The following is a 19,223-nucleotide window of genomic DNA, read 5'->3' as shown; positions in this document are numbered from 1 at the left end:
TATACAGGAAGATCTGGATGACCTTGTAAATTGGAGTAATAGTAATAGGATGAAATTTAATAGTGAAAAGTGCAAGGTCATGCATTTAGGGATTAATAACAAGAATGTGTGTTACAAATTGGGGATGCATTACTTGGAAGTAACAGAAGAGGAGAAGGACCTCGGAGTATTGGTCAATCACAGGATGACTATGAGCCACCAATGTGATATGGCTGTGAAAAAAGCTAATGCGGTATTGGAATGCATCAGGCAAGGTATTTCCAATAGAGATAAGGAGGTCTTAGTACCGTTATACAAGGCACTGGTGAGACCTCATCTAGAATATCGTGTGCAGTTCTGGTCTCCCATGTTTAAGAAAGATGAATTCAAACTGGAACAGGTACAGAGAAGGGCTACTAGGATGATCTGAGGAATGGAAAACCTGTCTTATGAAAAGAGACTCAAGGAGCTTGGCTTGTTTAGCCTAACTAAAAGAAGGTTGAGGGGAGATATGATTGCTATCTATAAATATATCAGAGAAATAAATACCATGGAGGGAGAAGAATTATTTAAGCTCAGTACCAATGTGGACACAAGAACAAATGGATATAAACTGGCCATCGGGAAGTTTAGACTTGAAATTAGATGAAGGTTTCTAACCATCAGAGGAGTGAAGTTCTGGAACAGCCTTCCAAGGGAAGCAGTGGGGGCAAATGACATATCTGGCTTCAAGACAAAGCTTGATAAGTTTATGGAGAAGATGATATGATAGGATAGCCTAATTTTGGCAATTAATTGATCTTTGACTACTAGCGGTAGATATGCCCAATGGCCTGTGTTGGGATGTTAGATGGGGTGGGATCTGAGTTACTACAGAGAATTCTTTCCTGGGTGTCTGGCTGGTGAATCTTGCCCACATGCTTAGGGTTTAGCTGTACCGCCATATTTGGGGTCGGGAAGGAATTTTCCCCCAGGGCAGATTGGCAGAGGCCCTGGGGGTTTTTCGCCTTCCTCTGCAGCGTGGGGCATGGGTCACTTGCTGAAGGATTCTCTGCACCTTGAAGTCTTTAAACCACAATTTGAGGACTTCAGTAGCTCAGACATAAGTTAGGGGTTTGTTACAGGAGTTGGTGGGTGAGATTCCATGACCTGCGTTGAGCAGGAGGTCAGACTAGATGATCATAATGGTCCCTTCTTACCTTAAAGTCTATGATTCTATGAAATGGGTTTTAGCCCACAAAAGCTTATGCTCAAATAAATTTGTTAGTCTCTAAGGTGCCACAAGTACACATACAGACTAACATGGCTACCACTCTGAAACCTGTTACCTGGTTGGTGTCACCCCAGGAGCAAACACATTTGAAATACTGGTACATAGTCAATATTCATAATGACAGGTACAACAATGACACATGCATAGAAATAGGATAATCATATTCAGCAAATCATAACTTTTCCATTCACACCTTACATGATATACTTTGTGTAATATTTGTAGCAATTATATAACAGTGGTAGCAACATGATATACATGGTTATATTTTAATCCTATAACATCACATCCACCACAACTCCCTGATCCTTCTCAACAGTGCTGCTGCTAAGCCACATGCTTTGTATAATATAATGTCCTTGGCATTCGGAGATGGTCACTACAATTTTAAGCCAGCTGGTTTTGTTTGATGCAAGTGCTGTTTACACTGGACCAGGAGCTGTGTTATCCAAACCAGTTTTAACCATTCTTTAAAAATGGCTTATACCTGCTATGGACCGGTTCACGTTAACAAGCCAAAGCAGATTAAATCCAAGGCAGCCTAAACCAATTTAATACCATGGTGGTTAAGGGTTGGCCCCAACTCTCATTGATGTCAGTGGGAAGATGGATTGATTTCATGGGGAGTTAGATCAGGCTTAAAACTTGATAAGATGACAAGATCCTCTGACTCAGAGCACTTAGGTCCTGAAGAGGAGGGGGAATGATATTCTGTGACATGTTACAATCTGTGCTGCTTAGAAACAAATGTGGGATTTCTCTCCCTCCTTTCCTTGTTCCTTTGCCTTGGCAGCTGGATGCATAACACGCTGGCGCAGTAGTTGTGACTGTATCTCGACTCCTGCTCCTGTCTTGCCATTAATGGAGTTATCCCTTTAGCTCGGGTGGTAGGAGTCTTTGCCGCTGATGCTGAATCACCAGAGCTCAGTCCCTGCTGATGAGCACATCTTGCATGTGTGTGTGCATGTATCTAAGTGTGTGTCTCTGTGTGTGTGTGTGTATCTATATGTGTGTGTGTATCTATGCGTGTATGTGCAGCCACCAGTCCTTCCTTCGTAACCTGCTCCAGTTCTGTTGCTTCAACTCTTCAGCGAGCGATACTCCTGCCCTGTTGTTCTCTCTCCTCTTTGCCCCCTCACCCCGGAACACAATGGCTAGCTCTGAAACTCACAGGATTTGTTTTTAAATGTCATTTTAGTTTGTAGCTCTTGATGCTGTGAGCATCATCCTGAAGCAGCTGCAGCCCACAGAGAAGGAGCTTCTGCCATTCAACGCCTGCCTGAGCTGGCTGAAAAGGATCAAGTCCATTAAGCACACTGTGGAGCTGATCACATCGGATGACTACCAGATGAGACTTTACTGTAACAAAGAGGAATTATTGAACAGAGTATTGTAAGTTTTACTCCTTCCCCCCCAAAACTGTCTGTGTATTTTAAAGAATATAAACATTTTTAAAACCTGTAACAATCAAAACTTTTCTGTGAAAACTTCTCCCCCCCCACAGAAAGATGGGTTTTCCTTTAAACAAAATTTTTTGCAGACAGTGTCAGATTTCCTCAGAATTTTCCAAATTTATGTAGAAAAACTTGAAAACAAAAAATTTTCCAGCAGTTTTCAGCTGGAAATCAAAAAAATGTTGTTTTTGCTTTGTTTTTTTAACCAAAACCTTCAGTTACTGGGAAAAAAAATGGGTTTTGTTTTCTCAATGAAAAGTCATAATTTTCCAGGGGGAAAAGAACTCTTCCATGTTCCAATCAACTCCCTGTTAGATGGTGACTCAGTGTTTGCTATGACCCCATTAGTGGTTGGTCTACATAGCACATAAAAGCCCATTACTTTGCCACCGTGTTACTCTGTGTGACGGACAAGAAAGGCTGAGTCAGCACTCTCTTCCCGGCAGCTCCAATCAAGCAAGGCAGAATGGAGCTGATTAAGCAGGGCTGCGCCTAATTTTTGGGTGGGGCAGGGCAGAAGGGCTAATTAAGCCATCAGGCCAAGCCCACAAACAGGCACAGGAAGGAAGTGGAAAAGAGGGAAGCAGGCAGTCAGGCGAGAGAGAGAGTGCTCTCCCTTGCTTGTTCCGGGAGCTGTATATATTATGAAGATGGTGGGAATTCATTTGTAAATAAACTGCACAACCTGTTGGACCAGCAGAAGGGTCTTTGAATAGTTTGTAGAATAGACCAGAACAGAAGGAGGAGCCAGGAGATCCTGTTACACTCTCTTAGTTCAAATGGTAAAGTAAACATCCTAGATCCCTTCACTAGTCCTTGATGTCCCCCTTCTGGGCCCTTTGCAGGGATGAAAGTTACAGTACGCAGTGCAGCCGGGGTCCTGGGCAAGATGCGGGGGTGGCTCAGGGCCCCCCCCAGGAAGGGGCAGGTCCTCGGGTGGAAGGGGCAGAGCTGGGGACCAGAGTCCCTCAGCCAGCCCTTCAGTGCGGCAGCCAGGAGTCCCAGGGCTGCAGTGGCGGCAGCCAGGAGCCCCGGGCCCTTTTAAATCTCTGGGCCCCGGGGCAGCTGCCGCTTTTGCTCCCCCCTGTTGGTGGCCCTGCCTGCTCCCCCCCACTCCATTGGTGACCCTACTGATAGGGTCCGGCAGCGCTACTGCTGTGTATAGACCGGTACCGGTGGCCACTTCTTACCAGTACGCTGTACCAGCCCATATCGGCCCACTTTCACGTCTGGCTCTTTGTGATGCTGTTTACATCTGTGCAGACTGGATGTAAGTGTCTGCTAGATCAGACTTCTCCTCTCACATCAGCGGGAATGGTTTTACATGTGTAAATGATGGGGCAGAGCACCAGTCCATGAAGGATCAGAGCCATCTTGTCATTAAAGGTCCAGTATTTTATGTCACCTCCTCACAGCTGGCTACTTGCTTTGCTGGCGCAAATCCTGCCTTTGGAAACTTGCATTTTAATATTGTAGAATTGAGTGTGTGCACTGGAGAACGGCTTCCCCAGCTGGGGAATGAGAATGAAACTGGAACAGGAACCGAGAAGGAGATGCTCAGGGAATGGAGAGCCTGAGGACAGGAAACTAAAGGAGCTTGGCTTGTTGAGAGTAATACAAGGAAGGCTGTGAGGGGATCGGGATTGCTCACTATAAATACATTGGGAGGCAGAGGGGTGGCTGTAAATGCCAGGGAGGGAGAAGAGCTATTGAAGCTAAAGGACAGTGTTGGCACAAGAACAAATGGGGACAAACTGGCCATGGCTGAATTTAGGCTGGAAATAAGAGGAAGGTTTCTAACCATCAGAGGCAGGGAGGTTCTGGAAGAGCCCCCAGTAGGATCAGGGACGGAAGGAGGGCAAACACCCTAACTGGTTTGAAGATGAAGCTTGATACGTTTATGAACAGGATTATCTGACGGGGTTGCCAGTGATAGCAGACACTGGATTCCACAGCGCAAGTTGTCCCTTCCAGTCCTATGTTCCTATTAAAACCCCAGATATTAGTCCTGCCATGGCCCTTTCTTCAGAGCTTGTTCTATCAACAAATATCGAGCAAATCCACTTAAAAACCTTGGGCCGTATTCCCACCAAGCCTTTCCAAGCATTACACAGACAGCAGAGGAAAAGACAAAATTTTTTTCCCTTTGATTTCCCCATTGTACCCACTTTCCCTTCCTTTTGTAAACTGCTCTGAGCAGCGGGTAAAGGGTGTCCCTGACTGCAAACCATCACACCTAGCCTGAGGGGATTGTGAGCCGAAGGACCTGTTTACATGTTCAGTTCCTATCTCCAGGTGGCGGGTTTTGTCCAAAGATGTGGGGAAGAATTATTTTTCCCAGCAGACAAGGCACAGCTACTCTCAGTGAGGCAATTCTGTCTCTTTTTCAGACACCAGTGGAATTGCACCAACATCGTCTACCTGCTCATCGATCACCTGCTACACGATGAAACCAACGTGGACGAGAAGCTGCTAAAGCTCGTTGTGAAGCAGTTTGTCTTCCTCTGGAATGTAGGTGTCTAAAATAGCGCCCCACTGCCCCTTTGAAACCGCATGGAACAAGAGGCTACAGCACTAAGGCCCTAGCAGAGTAGGGAAGGAGGACCGCTGGAAGAACTTTTTCATCCAAAACTTTTTTTGGAGAAAAATGCAGATTTGGCAATATCAAAATGCTTCCTGAATTCATGTTGGTTTTGCCAGATTGTTTTGTTAGGCTCTGATAGAGGTCTTCCTACGGGATGGGGGAGCAGGCAGATACCAGATACAGTGTTGGTATATAATACTCTAAATAGTTGTATTGATTACAATATAACCCCACACTCACTCCACATTCACACCCCTTTCATATTACACCAGAGTCAGAAGATTAAAGCGAAGTCCCAGTGGCCAGTCAAGGTCTGCTCCAATCATGAGGCATGGGGAGCCCTGCACTACACATTTCTTCTTTATCAGGGCTCTGGATCGATGTCTGATCCAAATTTCAGATATGTCAGGCAACTATTTATAGATCAGTCCGTCTGTTGCATCATTGGCTCTTTGTCTGTTTAAAGCCTTGTACCAATAACTCCAGGAAAACAGTTCCTGGCAAGCCTCCATAATTCAGGACATTCCATTTCCTCCTATGGACATGGCACAGTTGTTTTGCACAGGCAATCCTTGACCACTTAAACCTTAAATCCTTGCTTCAGTTGCCAAAACGCAACTCACGTACTCATGTCAAGCAAACCGCATTTATACTAGGCCCAAATGGCTTATAGTGGTTTACAACATATACTACTTTATATCTCAATAGTTTCAGTCAGAAAAAAAACTACAAAGAAAAAAATTGGGAAAAAATCAAAACATTTCCATTTTTTGGTTCAAAATAACTTTCCCATTTCAAAATTTCCTTTAATTTTAGTTTTTAATACAATTTTTAAAAATTAAAAATGGTTGGAATCAAAACAAAATGTTTCGGCTTTCTCCAAAATGTTTTGTTCGATACTAAACAAATTTGACATGAAGCTAGTTCCCCGCCCCCCATTTTTTTTTGAATTGTGAGTGAACCGAAAAATTCATTATTCACCCAGCTCTAGAGAGGATGCCTGTCCTCAGAGGATTCAACCCCCCGCATCCTTCACCCACGTGAGACATGGTGTCTGCACAAGAGATAAGGAGGTAGCCTGCAGGTGGCCCAAGCTGCACTGATTCTGTACAGCTCCCCTATATACCGTCTCCTGCCCCTGTTATACAGTGATACTACACCCGGGCCCCCTGCAATCCTCACCCCAGAATTAGAGCATCACACAGGACAGAAAATCTGTTTCGCAAAGGATACAGAGATTTGGAAATTTGGCTTCATTCCCAATTGGAACAAAAACTGAAAATTTCTAAATTTCCACAAAGAAAAATTAGTTTTGGGTTGATTCAAATGTTTTGATTCTTAATATTTTGGTATTAGAGTATACAAAATATGTGGGTATTGTAGTGTAAAATATAATTTCCATGTTTCAGGGTTTTGGTTTTCCGACAAAAAAACAAGTTTTTACAGGAACATAGACAACATCCATTAAAGCTTTTGTTAGTCAATAACCCAGTTTTCCAACAACAACATGCTGTGACCAGCCTTTCTCAGCTTGTGTGCCCAGCAATGGAGATCTGTGTGTAACATCAGGCACTCAAGTTTTCAAAGTTTGGCCCCAGATGTTTCTGAAAACCTTTGTAACCTTAATTCAGCCCCCCCGTGCTTCTGCATTATGGTACAGTCTTTAATCACGTGATTACCTGCCATGTGTTCTGTCAGACTCCAGCCTCATTCAATGCACAGGATGAACAATGAATGAGGGAGAATGTTTAAGGCTCTGGGCTGGGACTCAGGAGACTTGGGATCTAATCTGGGCTCTGTCCCAGACTTCCTATTTGATGTTGTACAAGACTATCAGAATGCATGCCCTAAAGGGGTAGAGTTAAGGTTGAATGGGCAACCTTGATGCTGGCGTATCCTAACTTTTGAGTGCTTGCTTTTGCAAATATAATTTTTAACACTTCTTTTGTCACTTAGAATGTAATAACATGCATTATGCTTTATTTTCTGTAGTTACTGTACAAAATAGAAGACCATAAACCAGCAAAGATTTTTGAAGTTGTGACAAAAGTGCTGAAGAGATGCAGCAACAATGCTGCTACCGTCTACCTTGTGTAAGTCAAGCAAACAAGCAAAAAAACCATTGTGGGTAAATTTTCAGCAAGAGCATTTTTAGCAGGCAATGTGTCTATTCATTACACTTGCAAGTTAGTTTATTTCCTGACAATATTTTTATTTCCATGTACCATGTAACTCAGCATTCAGTGCTGTACCCACATATATGGAAAACATTTTGCATTATGTACCATGGGTGTGAACGATTCCCTCTCCCCTGAGCACCCCCTTGTGGCTGGGCACCTTCACACCAAGACTAATGTCCCACTTCTCCTCTCAGGCCCCTTAGGCCTCCCCAGCAGACTCTCTTGCCTCATAAATACTCCTCCTTCTGGCCAACTTATTACAAAAAACTACTGCAAAGAACCCAGACAAGAGTCCCAAAACATTGTCCATTTATAATCTGCAGCACCTATAGTCCTTAAAATCACAAGACAGCAGCAGTGTAGCACATACCACTCTCTGGCATCTTCCACCACACCACAGCTCTTTGTCAGTCCTCTCCTGTCCTTCTCCCAGGAAAACCACCCCAGCCCTTCCAGCTGGAGTACAACCCTACTCTTTCCAGTGACAATGCCTACCTCCACTCCCCCAGCCTCTCTGCTGGGAGATTGTCCTCACCAGGGGAGCATCCATCACTCCTCCTATTACACTAACTTTTTCCAGTTCTTCTGAGTGGTGATGTCAGCAGGTAATCCCCTCTGCTGCTCCCCTTGCCTTCAATCTTTTCTGGCCCTGGCTCTCTGGCTTGGGGAGGTCAGCCAATGAACTCTTCTGCTGCTTCTCTGCCTGCAGTCTTTTCCCAGGAACCTCCTGCAGCCTCCTTCAGGGACTTTCTCCCTCTCTGATTCTCCCTGATTCTATATAGCCCCAGGTGCTGTTCTGCGTTTTAATTGGCCAAACTGAAAGCACCTGTTCTGGCAGAGGGGAGCAGGACCTGCTTTATTTAAAGAAGCCAGTCACCCTGTGCAATCGGACTTAAGTATATTGCCGTGGAGCTTGGGCCAAGCTATGCAAGGCTTTATTATTATTTATTTATTGACTCTGTAAGGCACAAGGCAGTGGAGAATCAGACCCCGTGAATTGCATCTTGCTTTCGTGATGTCTTTCAGGAAGGGCGTGAACGAGTGCAAAAGCTGCCAGAACGAGATCACAGACCCAGCTGAGCTGCCCTGCGGTCACATTTTCTGCACACAGTGCATCCAGGAGTGGAACATCAGGCAGTGCAAGATCTGCAAGAAGAGCGTCCCCGAGGATTACATGCCCACTGCCTCCCAGATCACCAGGTACTGCACAGTCGCCTGACTGTGATTTGGGACACTCGTTTAGCAGTAATATTCCTGCTAATCTCTGTTACTGACATTGTGGCCAGAAAGGTTGCTTTTCTTCCACACCCCTCCGCTACATTTCTTTGAGCTCTTAGAAAAACGGGCTGCTCCCTCTCCAAGACTGGTACCGGACATAGCTCCTTGTTCTGCTGAAGGATTTCTCAAGATAGGTCTGTCCATAAACAATGACTTTAATGGGACTTCGTGCATGCAGGGTCTGCACACACTGATCCCTTTTCAGGACTGGGGGCCTAGGATTGTAAATATCTGAAATTGCACATTATAAAAGGGGGCTCTGGTGTCACAAAGGGGACTGAAAGCGGATGCATCTCTCCGCATAGAGCTGATGGAGAGTAGCATTTTCCAATGTGGCTTTAGGATTTAGGAACCTAGGTCCCATTAAAAATCATGCTTTTGAAAATGGTATCTGTGCATAGGCACTGACTCTGTGGGTGCTCTGGGGCTCAAGCACTCACAGAAAAAAATTGGGGGTGCTCAGTACCCACGAGGCTGGCCATTGATCAGCTGTTTGGTGGCCCCTGCGGCTAGCCACGGCTTCAGTGGCTCCCGCCACTTGCTCCTCTTCATCCTCAACTCTCCTCACTCCCCTAAAGGCAGGAGGGGGCAGAAAGGACCAAGCAGCAGGCATGAGGTGCTCGGGAGCGGGGGCAGAGAGGAGTGAATGGTGGGCAGGTGGGTGGAGCCTTGGGGAGGGGGCAGAGAGGAGCGAGCGGGGGAGCCTCGGGGGAGGGGGTGAAGAGGAGCAAGCGGCAGCAGGGTTGAGGGGGGAGCCTCAGGGGCAGAGGCAGAGAAGAAGGAGTGGGAGGCACTCAGGGGGCAGGAAGAGGCAGAGTGGGGGTGAGACCTCAGGAGGGGGCAGAATAGGGGAGGAGCCTTGGGGGAGGGACGGAGTGGGAGTGGGGCACCTACTGTCAAGAAGAAAAGTCAGCACCTGTGAATCTGTGGCCAGTTCTGTGTCAAGTCTGGCCTTGCAACTGGTGCAGAGGCCATGTATGGGGGACAGGCGGCTGGCTGCAGAACATCCAGCCCTTAGACTCATAGCCAGCTGATCCGTTCACAGGCAGCCCTAAACTATGCTGGTTCCAGGTTCAGAAATCTGCAAGTGACCCCTCTGTGCTCCCCATCTTACCTTCACCCAGTGATTACAGCACGCGTTGGAGGTTTGAGCCCAGGGCTCCAGTGTCAGGGGTCAGCTTTTTCTGATTTTAGGTCATTATTTTTAGATATATTTTTAGGAGCCGTAAATGATTTTTAAGCGTTTTTCTGGAATTGTGTCATTATGGCAGCTGTCACCAGGTAGCGCTGTTACACACAGTGTTTTTTCAGGTTTCAGAGTAGCAGCCGTGTTAGTCTGTATTCGCAAAAAGAAAAGGAGTACTTGTGGCACCTTGGAGACTAACAAATTTATTTGAGCATAAGCTAGATGCATCCGATGAAGTGAGCTGTAGCTCACGAAAGCTTATGCTCAAATAAATTTGTTACTCTCTAAGGTGCCACAAGTACTCCTTTACTGTTTTTTCAGAGCGTGCGAACAGGTTTCAATTCTAGGGAAGACAATGTGTGTTGTTATTTTGCGATAATGCAGAGTTTTGGGTAGGGGAAGTTGTGTGAGCAGCAGGAGAATTTGCTGTCTGCCTTGGGCTCTTGTTTAGAACGGACTGTCTCCCTGGGGACTGGGTGGTTGGCTTTAGCTGACATTCTTGGGAGAAGGGCTGAAATGTGTGATAGAATTTGGCAACATTAACTCCCGGTGAATAAAGTTGTTTTGCCCAGAATGTGGAATAATTCATATCGGGCAGAATTATTATTGACTTTACAGGATCAAGTCTACCCTAAGTACACACTCAAGTCCTCTTAACTTAGCAAGAGTATTGGAGCTATGTGCATGTTTCAGCACAGAGAGATTTGTAGATTCATAGATTTTTAAGGCTAGAAGGGACCATTAGGTCATGAGGCCAGAGAATCTCACCCAGTGATGTCTACATCACACACATAACTTTGGCTTGAGCTATAGCAGATCTTTTAGAAACATATTCAGTCTTGATTTAAAGATTTCAGACGATGGCAAAACCACCACTTCCCTTGGTAACTTGTTCCAATGGTTAATCATCCTCAAGGTTACAATTTTTGCCTTTGTTCCAGTCTCAATATATTTAACTTCAGCTTCCTGCCATTCTCATTTTGTCTGCTACCTTATATATTAAAATAGTGACATTTTTTAAAAAATAATCTTTTTCTCACCCTAGGGAGGCAGTTGCAAATCACAACAAATTCAGGAGGAAGTGCAACTCCTTCTTTGTGGAGTTTGTCAGTAGTTACTGTTTTGGGGACAAAATCCCACCATCTGCAGAGATCATCGAACAACTGATTAAGTTCGTGGCTTGCAAACCTTCTAACCCAGAACATCAAGAGATTAGAAAGGGTGAGTGAAGTGTGTAACATGGAAACGGCTCGATCCTGCCAATCCCAGTTGTTCAAATATCCTGAGTCAGGCCCCAAAACTCATGACAGTGACTTTAAAATCATGAGATAAAAACCCAAACAATAAATATGAGGTTTTTTTATTTGCCTTCTGGTGTTGGAGCTTTTAGGGCAATTCACACCAGCTGGAGGTCTGACCCATTGACTCCAGTGTAGCTATGGCTGGTTCACATCAGTTAGGGATCTGGTCTTGTGCTCAGAAAAAAAAAAGTAATCCATTCGACTCTTTGGTTTCAGTGTACAAACCAACGAGTGACTTGTCGCCCTTTGAAGAATGCATGGATCCGAGTCCTACTGTCAAGTCCTCCCTTTTGAAAATGTTACTCCGATGCAGGTTGGTTCTAGTGCTTCCAGTGGCTATATTAACTATGTTTCACTCACAGATCCACGTTGGGTATATTCAGTTTTATAACTTATGTCCATTTCCTCCTAGACTAGACAATGTGAAGGAACACTTGGAAGGGTATCTCTCCAGGATGGAGGAAGTATTATCATTAAATCAAAGCAGTTGCAATGATTTCTATTTCATGGTAGTGTGCTGCTTTGAGGTGAGTCCCATGAAGAGTCTGTGGAGAAACATAGACATTTTATTACATCCATAATAACTACGTTAAAAGAATAGTTAAGGTTGCAAAGTCGAGTACTCCAATGTTAGGAAATGCTAAAATTAAGATTACCTGTGCAGTCTTCACTTGTTGTACTCTGGCATATGCTTTACGATACAGTCTGCAATTACATAACCAGATACTATTTTTTGCACAGAATCCCTGCCTCAATCAGTATATGAAGTTACTCAATATTTATTTATGTATTTTTATTATTGTAGCGCCTAAGAGTACTAGTTGTGGGCCATATCCCGCATTGTACTGGATGCTGTACAAACTTGTGTGCCCCCGCCTTATTCTCTGCACACCACCCAGACTCTGTATTGAATTCAGAAGTACTAATTCTATGGTGCTCTCGCTAGAGTATCAGAGAGTCTCACAAACATTAATGAATTCATCTTCACACTGCCCCTGTGAGAATAGGTGATATTATTTCGCCCATTTTACAGCTGTTGCACTGAGACACAGAGAGATTACGGCCAAATTGTCAGAAGTCTCCACTAACTTTGGGTGCCCAATTTGAGATCCCCAGGGCCTGACAAGCAGAGTACTTAGCATTTTTATAGCATTTTATGTGTACGTAGCACAGCTCCCATTGACCTCAGTTGCAGCTGTGAATACTCAGCACTTCCACAAGTCAGACCCAGGTATCTCACATTGGGCACCCAGAAAAGGAGAAACATACAATTAATGGCCAGTTCTCCCATTTTCAGAAATAACTTGGTACTTAGAAGCCTAAATCTCACTGACTTTATGAAACTTGGCGGAAAATTTCAGCAGTACCTAAGTCACTTAGGAGTCTAAGTCTCATAGATGTTCAGTGACTTTTGGCTCCTAAATCACTTTGGACCTTTGGAAAATTTTACCCGTAGGCTTGCAGAGAGGGGCAGAAGATGTGGGGGGATAGAAACCAAGGTGGCGAGAAGTGGACAGGGGAGAAACAGGAGCTCTTACCCCCAGGCAGTTATTTTTAATCAGTGGCATTGTTTCAAAATGACCAGAACAATTTTATTTTTTGTAGCCTTTAAGGTTAATGTCTGCTGTGTGGTGCGGGAAGAAGGGAAAAGTTGAGTCACTAAAAACAACCTGCCCAACCAACTGGATCCCCTTTACCACAGGGGTACTGTCTGTTCACTACTGTACATTTTTAAAAATTCTCTCTCTTGAACAGGATTTTATGTATTCCTCCTTTCAAGAAGACGCCAGCCAAAATTCGGAGCACTTGCTCTCCACTGCAGATCTGTCTGCTCCCAGCTCTGCCACTGTCACCAGTATTGAAAACCTGCAATTCATTGCTCAGCTCCGACTCGCCATTGGTAACGTTGCAGCTGTGCTTGGCAGAGAGCTGCCAAGTGGTAAGTGGAGTTTCTAACTGTTTTCCAGTCATGCTGGACATCAGGGAAGATTGGTTAGAGAACCATTTAGCTCCGTGGATGTTGTTTTCTTTAAGGGTTGTGTTTGTCCAGAGTAATTTCCAGAGCTGATCCAAACATTTTCAGCTGAACAGTTTTCCATTAGAAAACACTGTCCCATCCGAACTGAAATGTGTTGTGGGAATGCGTTGATTTTGATGAAATTTTTAACAGAAAAGTTTTGAAACATTTTGAAATTGAAATGAAGCATTTTATTTGATTTTTGTCTTTTTCATTCAGTTTCATTTTGATTTTTACCTTTTATTTTAACTTTATCATTTCAGTTCAATTTTCTCATTTTGACTTTCATATATTATATATGACGTGATCAAACTGAAATGTTTTGACATTATCAAACGTTTTGTTTCAATAAGGTTGTTTCTATGTGAAACCCTTCTGCCTGTTGGAATTGGGAGCAACAAGGGCTGGATTCAGTATCTAGGGTTTCCTTTTTGACAGCACAACACAAAACCGGCTTGAGCCCCCACCCAGTGACCTGGAACAATTACACACCACCCCCGGGGCACCTCTAAGAGGCAGTACTTCCCCTTTTGCAAGCACTGAGTCTGTGTATGGAAAAGAAAACTTTTAATAAAAGGGGAAAGGAACTCAGCATTAATTTTGGAAAACACGACAAACATGATTCAAAAACAGATGGCCATGAACAAAACACCCACACCAGAGTACACGGGGGAGTGTCCTTTTCCTCAGTCTCTCATCTTGTGGTATGAAAATCTGACAAACAAATGTCTCTTTAGCACACCATTCCCCTGTCCCTCCATCGCACCCCACTCACAGTTGTTTTCCTTGGTCAGTGAAGACCCAGAGTTCAGAGTTTTTTTTCCACCAAATGCATCCGATGAAGTGAGCTGTAGCTCACGAAAGCTTATGCTCTAATAAATTTGTTAGTCTCTAAGGTGCCACGGGTACTCCTTTTCTTTTTGCGAATACAGACTAACACGGCTGCTACTCTGAAAAGAGTCCAGAGGTGCATCTCTGTGAGTTCACCTCCCATCCAGGGGGTGAAAGACACCCAGCAATGCCTCAGCTGTCACTCCACTGTTGGCCACTTGCTCCACCACTGCTCACTGAGCCGTCAGCCACTTTATTGGCCAGTCGTTCTGCTGCCACTCACTCCATCAGCTCGCTCTGCTGTCGCTTGCTCTGGCAGCCGCTCACTTCTGTGTCAGCTGCTCTGCCATCGCCCACTCCACCACTGCCCTCTAGTGCAACCTCTGGAATGTCTTGAAGTCCCACCACTTAACACAGCTTTCAGTGATTTCAGCTGTTACGGGGGGGAGCCTCATTGCTAGGGCAGTCTGGGCAGTCACTTTTACCAGAGATGCTGTCCCATAGCAGCTCTAATGCTTGGACCTGGTTATCAGTGGTTTCAGCTCTAGTGATCCAAAACAAAAGAATCTCAACTGAATCTTAATCAGCTCTGTCATTAAACAGTGGAGAGGGGGAAGGACAAATGGTGTCGAGAACTCTTAGGCAGAGCTCACACCACCATGTACAGACACCTGTCCCACCCTCTCACCTCTCCACTGGGCTTCAGCTCTCATACCCCCTTCTTAGCAAGTGGACTTCAGCTGAGGTTGAACCTCTCAGTCAGGGTATGCCAAGCATAGATCTGCTGCCCTCTATTCACACAACAAGGATAATAAAACTTTATTACTCCTGCACCCAATACCAAAATGCAATCCAACACCAGCCAAAAGTGATCATTTGGGCAAAGCTGCTCCATCATGCTGCGCACCTAGGCAGAGTGGGCATGTCTATGCAAACTAGATCAGCTCCTGATGTCTTCTCCCCCAGCTCATCACTAGATGTCAAGGGAGAGCTCAGTCAGACTATGCTTACAGTTCTTTCTGAATCGGAATATTTCATACAGGAAGTATTTTGAGATTTTGACTTTTCCTCATCATTTGGGACCAACACAAATTTAGAAATGTCAGAATTTCCCACAGAACAGAAATTCCATTTTCCGGCCAGCTCTGATCATTACTGGAAAATACAACTTTAAATGACAAGATGTACAAAAGTGTGTGGTACCTACAGAAACAAATGTCCCACTTCTATATGGCCAGCACATTTACCCAGCTGACTTTAGTGAAATGATCTTTCCCCTCAATTTCACTTGGTATGAGGTCACCAAATTAAAAGAGACAGGGTAAAATCTTCTTTAAATGAGTTTTTAAAGTATTTAAGTCAAGAATAAAGCTCCGCTCTAGCTTAGTCAGGAATCATTGGGCCAGACGCAGGAATCACCAGGGGAGATTCTCTGGCCTCGGTTATTCATAGATTCCCAAATCAGAAGGGATTCTTGTGATCAACTAGTACAGCATAAGCCACAGTACTTCCCCCAAATAATTCCTAGAGCAGCACTTTTTATAAAAACATCCAATCTTGATTTACAAGATTATGTAGGAGGCTGAACTGGGTTGATACAATGAGCCCTTTTGACCTGAAAATCTGAGACCTAAAAATGTCTGACCTCTCTGAATACTGTAGGCTCTGCGAGACCAAACTCACTGTTGCCACAAAATTAATGGTGGCCACATTTAGTCCTACAGGGTGAATTTTATCCATGAAGCAGTTTTCACTGGGAGATGGTATTGCATTTTATACCTGTAAATCTTCACTACAGAAGGGTTAATGGAAGGACTGTTCCTTCTGGTTCAGATGAAGTATATCTATTCAAACAGGGTCTTTCTTGACTTTCTCCTTTTTTCCTCTTTTATCTTAAATACTATGGTAACATTACTGCAGGGATTTCGTTGCATATGAGCTTTGAACAACTGTGAAGCTAGGCAGCAATATTGCATTGGTTTGGGGCTAATACTGAACTCTGCTTGGCAGCTGCAGACCAGAATACATGGACCAGTGCTGAAAATGCAGAGAAACAGTCCCAACTTGTGAATTCAATGAAAAATCTGGTTGAAAAGGCCCAAACACCTTGGCCTCAAATATTCCTTATTAGAAATCTTTGTAATTTCTATGGGATGAACATAATGCAGAAGATTCTTCAGCGAGAGCAGTGGATTTTACCCAGAGGGATTGAGACTTCACAGGTAAGTGGCTTCCAAAGGCAACAGAATTTTATGCTTACAAACTATTCATACAGTTTCTGTGTCTCCTTTCTACGGGATGGTTAATTCAAGAGATCTGTATTCACCTGAAAGCCAAGGGCATCCCTAAGGGGGTGCAGGGCCTAGGACCACCACTCCCTCGCGACTCTTCCTGCCCCCGCTCCACCCCGCCTCTTCCCTCACCCACTCTGCTCCCGCTCCACCCCTTCCTGCTCCACCCCCATTCTGCCCCTTCCCTCCAGCCCTTGCCACCACCCTGCCTCTTTCTGCCCCTTCCACCAAACCTCTCCCCCAAAGTGTGGGGCCCAAGGCAACTGCCCCAAACCATCCAATGGCTATGCTGAAAGCAGTTTTGTTCTTGATAAAATTGGTAAAACATGACCTTTGTGCTTTTGTGTGTTATTTTCAAAATGAAGTTGGTATTTAGATTGAGAGCTCTTTATGGTACAATGGGGCTCTGATCTTAGTTACTGTGGGCAGGTCTACGCTTAAAACACTGCATTGGTGCAGCTGCCCTGCTGTAGCGCTTTTAATGAAGATGCTCTACGCTGACAGGAGAGACCTCTCCCATCGATGTAGTTAATCCTCCTCCCCGACAGGCGGTAGCTACATCTGCAGGAGAGGTTCTCCTGCTCACTGACATAACACTGTCTATATGGTGGGATTGGTTGATATAACTACATCGCTCAGGGGGACTGATGTCAGTCACGGTGTGTCTGTGCAGTGCCTGGCACTATGATCCCCAATCAAGATCATGGCTTCTAGACACTGCCATAATACAAATAATAAAACAATAAATAAAATAAGAATAATAATTAATAATAAAATACAAGAAAAACATTTTGATTAACCTTCAAATGTAACTGGTCTGATAGGATTCTTTAGCAGCCTCTTGCTGTAAAATGATGTGCCTTAAATAATACATAAACAGCTTCTTTATAACAAAAGTATAAAATATTTTTATTTCCTTAGGACATAAAAATTAGCTCTAATACACCACTGATGCTTGTGACACTAGACAGAGCAAGAGGCCATATTAAGAAATCAGAATCTGAAGAAGCCAAGCAAATAACAGTGAGTGTCTGTTTTCTGTTTTAATGGAACATGGTTTGGTTTGTGATTCTGTACAAGTGAAATTCACCCCTGTGCAGAGAGCCAGCACAATTTACACCAGCTAAGGATCTGCCACATAGGACCTGAATCAGAGAACTAGAAGAGATCTCGAGAGGCCATCAAGTCCAGCCCCCTCCACTCATGGCAGGACCAAGCATCATCTAGACCATCCCTGACAGGTTTCTGTCAAACCTGCTCTTAAAAATCTCCAATAATGGAGATTCCACAACCTCCCTAGGCAATTTATTCCAGTGTCTAACCACCCTGACAGTTAGAAAGTTTTCCCTAATGTCCAACCTAAATCTCCCTTGCTGCAATTTAAGCCTTTTGCTTCTTGATCTATCTTCAGAGGTTAAGAAAAGCAATTTTTTCCCTTCTCCTTGTAACAACCTTTTATGTACTTGAAAACTTTTATCATGTCCCATCTCAGTCTTCTCTTCTCCAGACTAAACAAACCCAATTTTTTCAATCTTCTCTTATAGGTCATGTTTTCTAGACCTTTAATCATTTTTTCGCTCTTCTCTGGACTCTCTCTAATTTGTCCACATCCTTCCTGAAATGTGATGCCCAGAACTGGACTTAATACTTCAGTTGAGGCCTAATCAGCGCGGATAGAGCAGAAGAATTACTTCTCGTGTCTTGCTTTCAACACTCCTGCTAATACAGCCCAGAAGGATGTCTGCTTTTTTTGCAACAGTGTTACACTGTTGAATGGCTCATATTTAGCTTGTGGTCCACTATGAGCCCTAGATCCCTTTCCGCAGTACTCCTTCCGAGGCAGTCATTTCCCATTCTGTATGAGTGCAACTGATGGTTCCTTCCTCAGTGGAGAACTTTGCATTTGTCCTTATTGAATTTCATCCTATTTACCTCAGACCATTTCTCCAGTTTGTCCAGCTCATTTTGAATTTTAATCCTATCCTCCAAAGCATTTACAACCCCTCCCAGCCTGGTATCATCCACAAACTTTATAAGCATACTCTCTATGCCATTATCTAAATTGTTGATGAAGGTATTGAACAGAACCGGACCCAAAACTGATCTCTGCGGGACCCCACTCGTTATGCCCTTACAGCATGACTGTGAACCACTGATAACTACTCTCTGGGAATGGTTTTCCAACCAGTTATGCATCCACCTTATAGTAGCTTCATCTAGGTTGCATTTCCCTAGTTTTGTTTATGAGAAGGTCATGCGAGACAGTATCAAAAGCCTTATTAAAGTCAAGATATACCATATCTGTTGCTTCCCCACAAGTCTTGTTACCCTGTCAAAGAAAGCTATCGGGTTGGTTTGACACAATTTGTTTTTGACAAATCCATGCTGACTGTTACTTATCATCTTATTATCTTCTAGATGTTTGCAAACTAATTGCTTAATTATTTGCTCCATTATCTTTCCGGGTACAGAAGTTAAGCTGACTGGTCTGTAATTCCCTGGGTTGTCCTTATTTCCCTTTTTATAGATGGGCACTATCATTGCCCTGTTCCAGTCTTCTGGAATCTCTCCCATATTTCATGACTTTTCAAAGATAATCACTAATGGCTCAGATATCTCCTCAGTCAGCTCCTTGAGTATTCTAGGATGTATTTCACTAGGCCTTGGTGACTTGGGGACATCTAATTTGTCCAAGTAATTTTTAACTTGTTTTTTCCCTATTTTAGCCTCTTCTGATCCTATCTTAGTTTCACTGGCATTCACTATGTTAAATGCCCAATCACCACCAACCTTCTTGGTGAAAACCAAATCAATGAAGTCATTAAGCACCTCTGCCATTTCCACATTTT

The 19,223-nt window shown here is 44.0% G+C and overlaps 1 protein-coding gene across 12 annotated transcripts in view; it reads left to right on the top strand.

Moving 5' to 3' along the window:
• The window catches only part of LOC119856486 (E3 ubiquitin-protein ligase rnf213-alpha-like), a 183,252-nt gene that overhangs the window by 131,762 nt on the left and 32,267 nt on the right, over positions 1-19,223 (top strand). For 11 of the 12 annotated variants that reach the window (XR_006282264.1, XM_038404008.2, XM_043517196.1 and 8 more), the window contains 10 exons: positions 2,451-2,644; positions 5,097-5,217; positions 7,283-7,383; positions 8,497-8,670; positions 10,980-11,155; positions 11,452-11,548; positions 11,648-11,762; positions 12,991-13,174; positions 16,094-16,305; positions 17,296-17,397. Coding sequence is in view for 11 of the 12 variants with exons in the window: in XM_038404008.2 (XP_038259936.1) it covers positions 2,451-2,644; positions 5,097-5,217; positions 7,283-7,383; positions 8,497-8,670; positions 10,980-11,155; positions 11,452-11,548; positions 11,648-11,762; positions 12,991-13,174; positions 16,094-16,305; positions 17,296-17,397 (1,476 nt within the window). In the remaining variant the exon portion in view is untranslated. The remainder of the gene's footprint in view (positions 1-2,450; positions 2,645-5,096; positions 5,218-7,282; positions 7,384-8,496; positions 8,671-10,979; positions 11,156-11,451; positions 11,549-11,647; positions 11,763-12,990; positions 13,175-16,093; positions 16,306-17,295; positions 17,398-19,223) is intronic. The other variant, XM_043517195.1, reaches the window with a different exon arrangement.

Source organism: Dermochelys coriacea, chromosome 6, assembly GCF_009764565.3.
Source record: "Dermochelys coriacea isolate rDerCor1 chromosome 6, rDerCor1.pri.v4, whole genome shotgun sequence".
NCBI lineage: Eukaryota > Metazoa > Chordata > Testudines > Dermochelyidae > Dermochelys > Dermochelys coriacea.
This window is presented reverse-complemented; position numbering and strand designations above follow the sequence as displayed.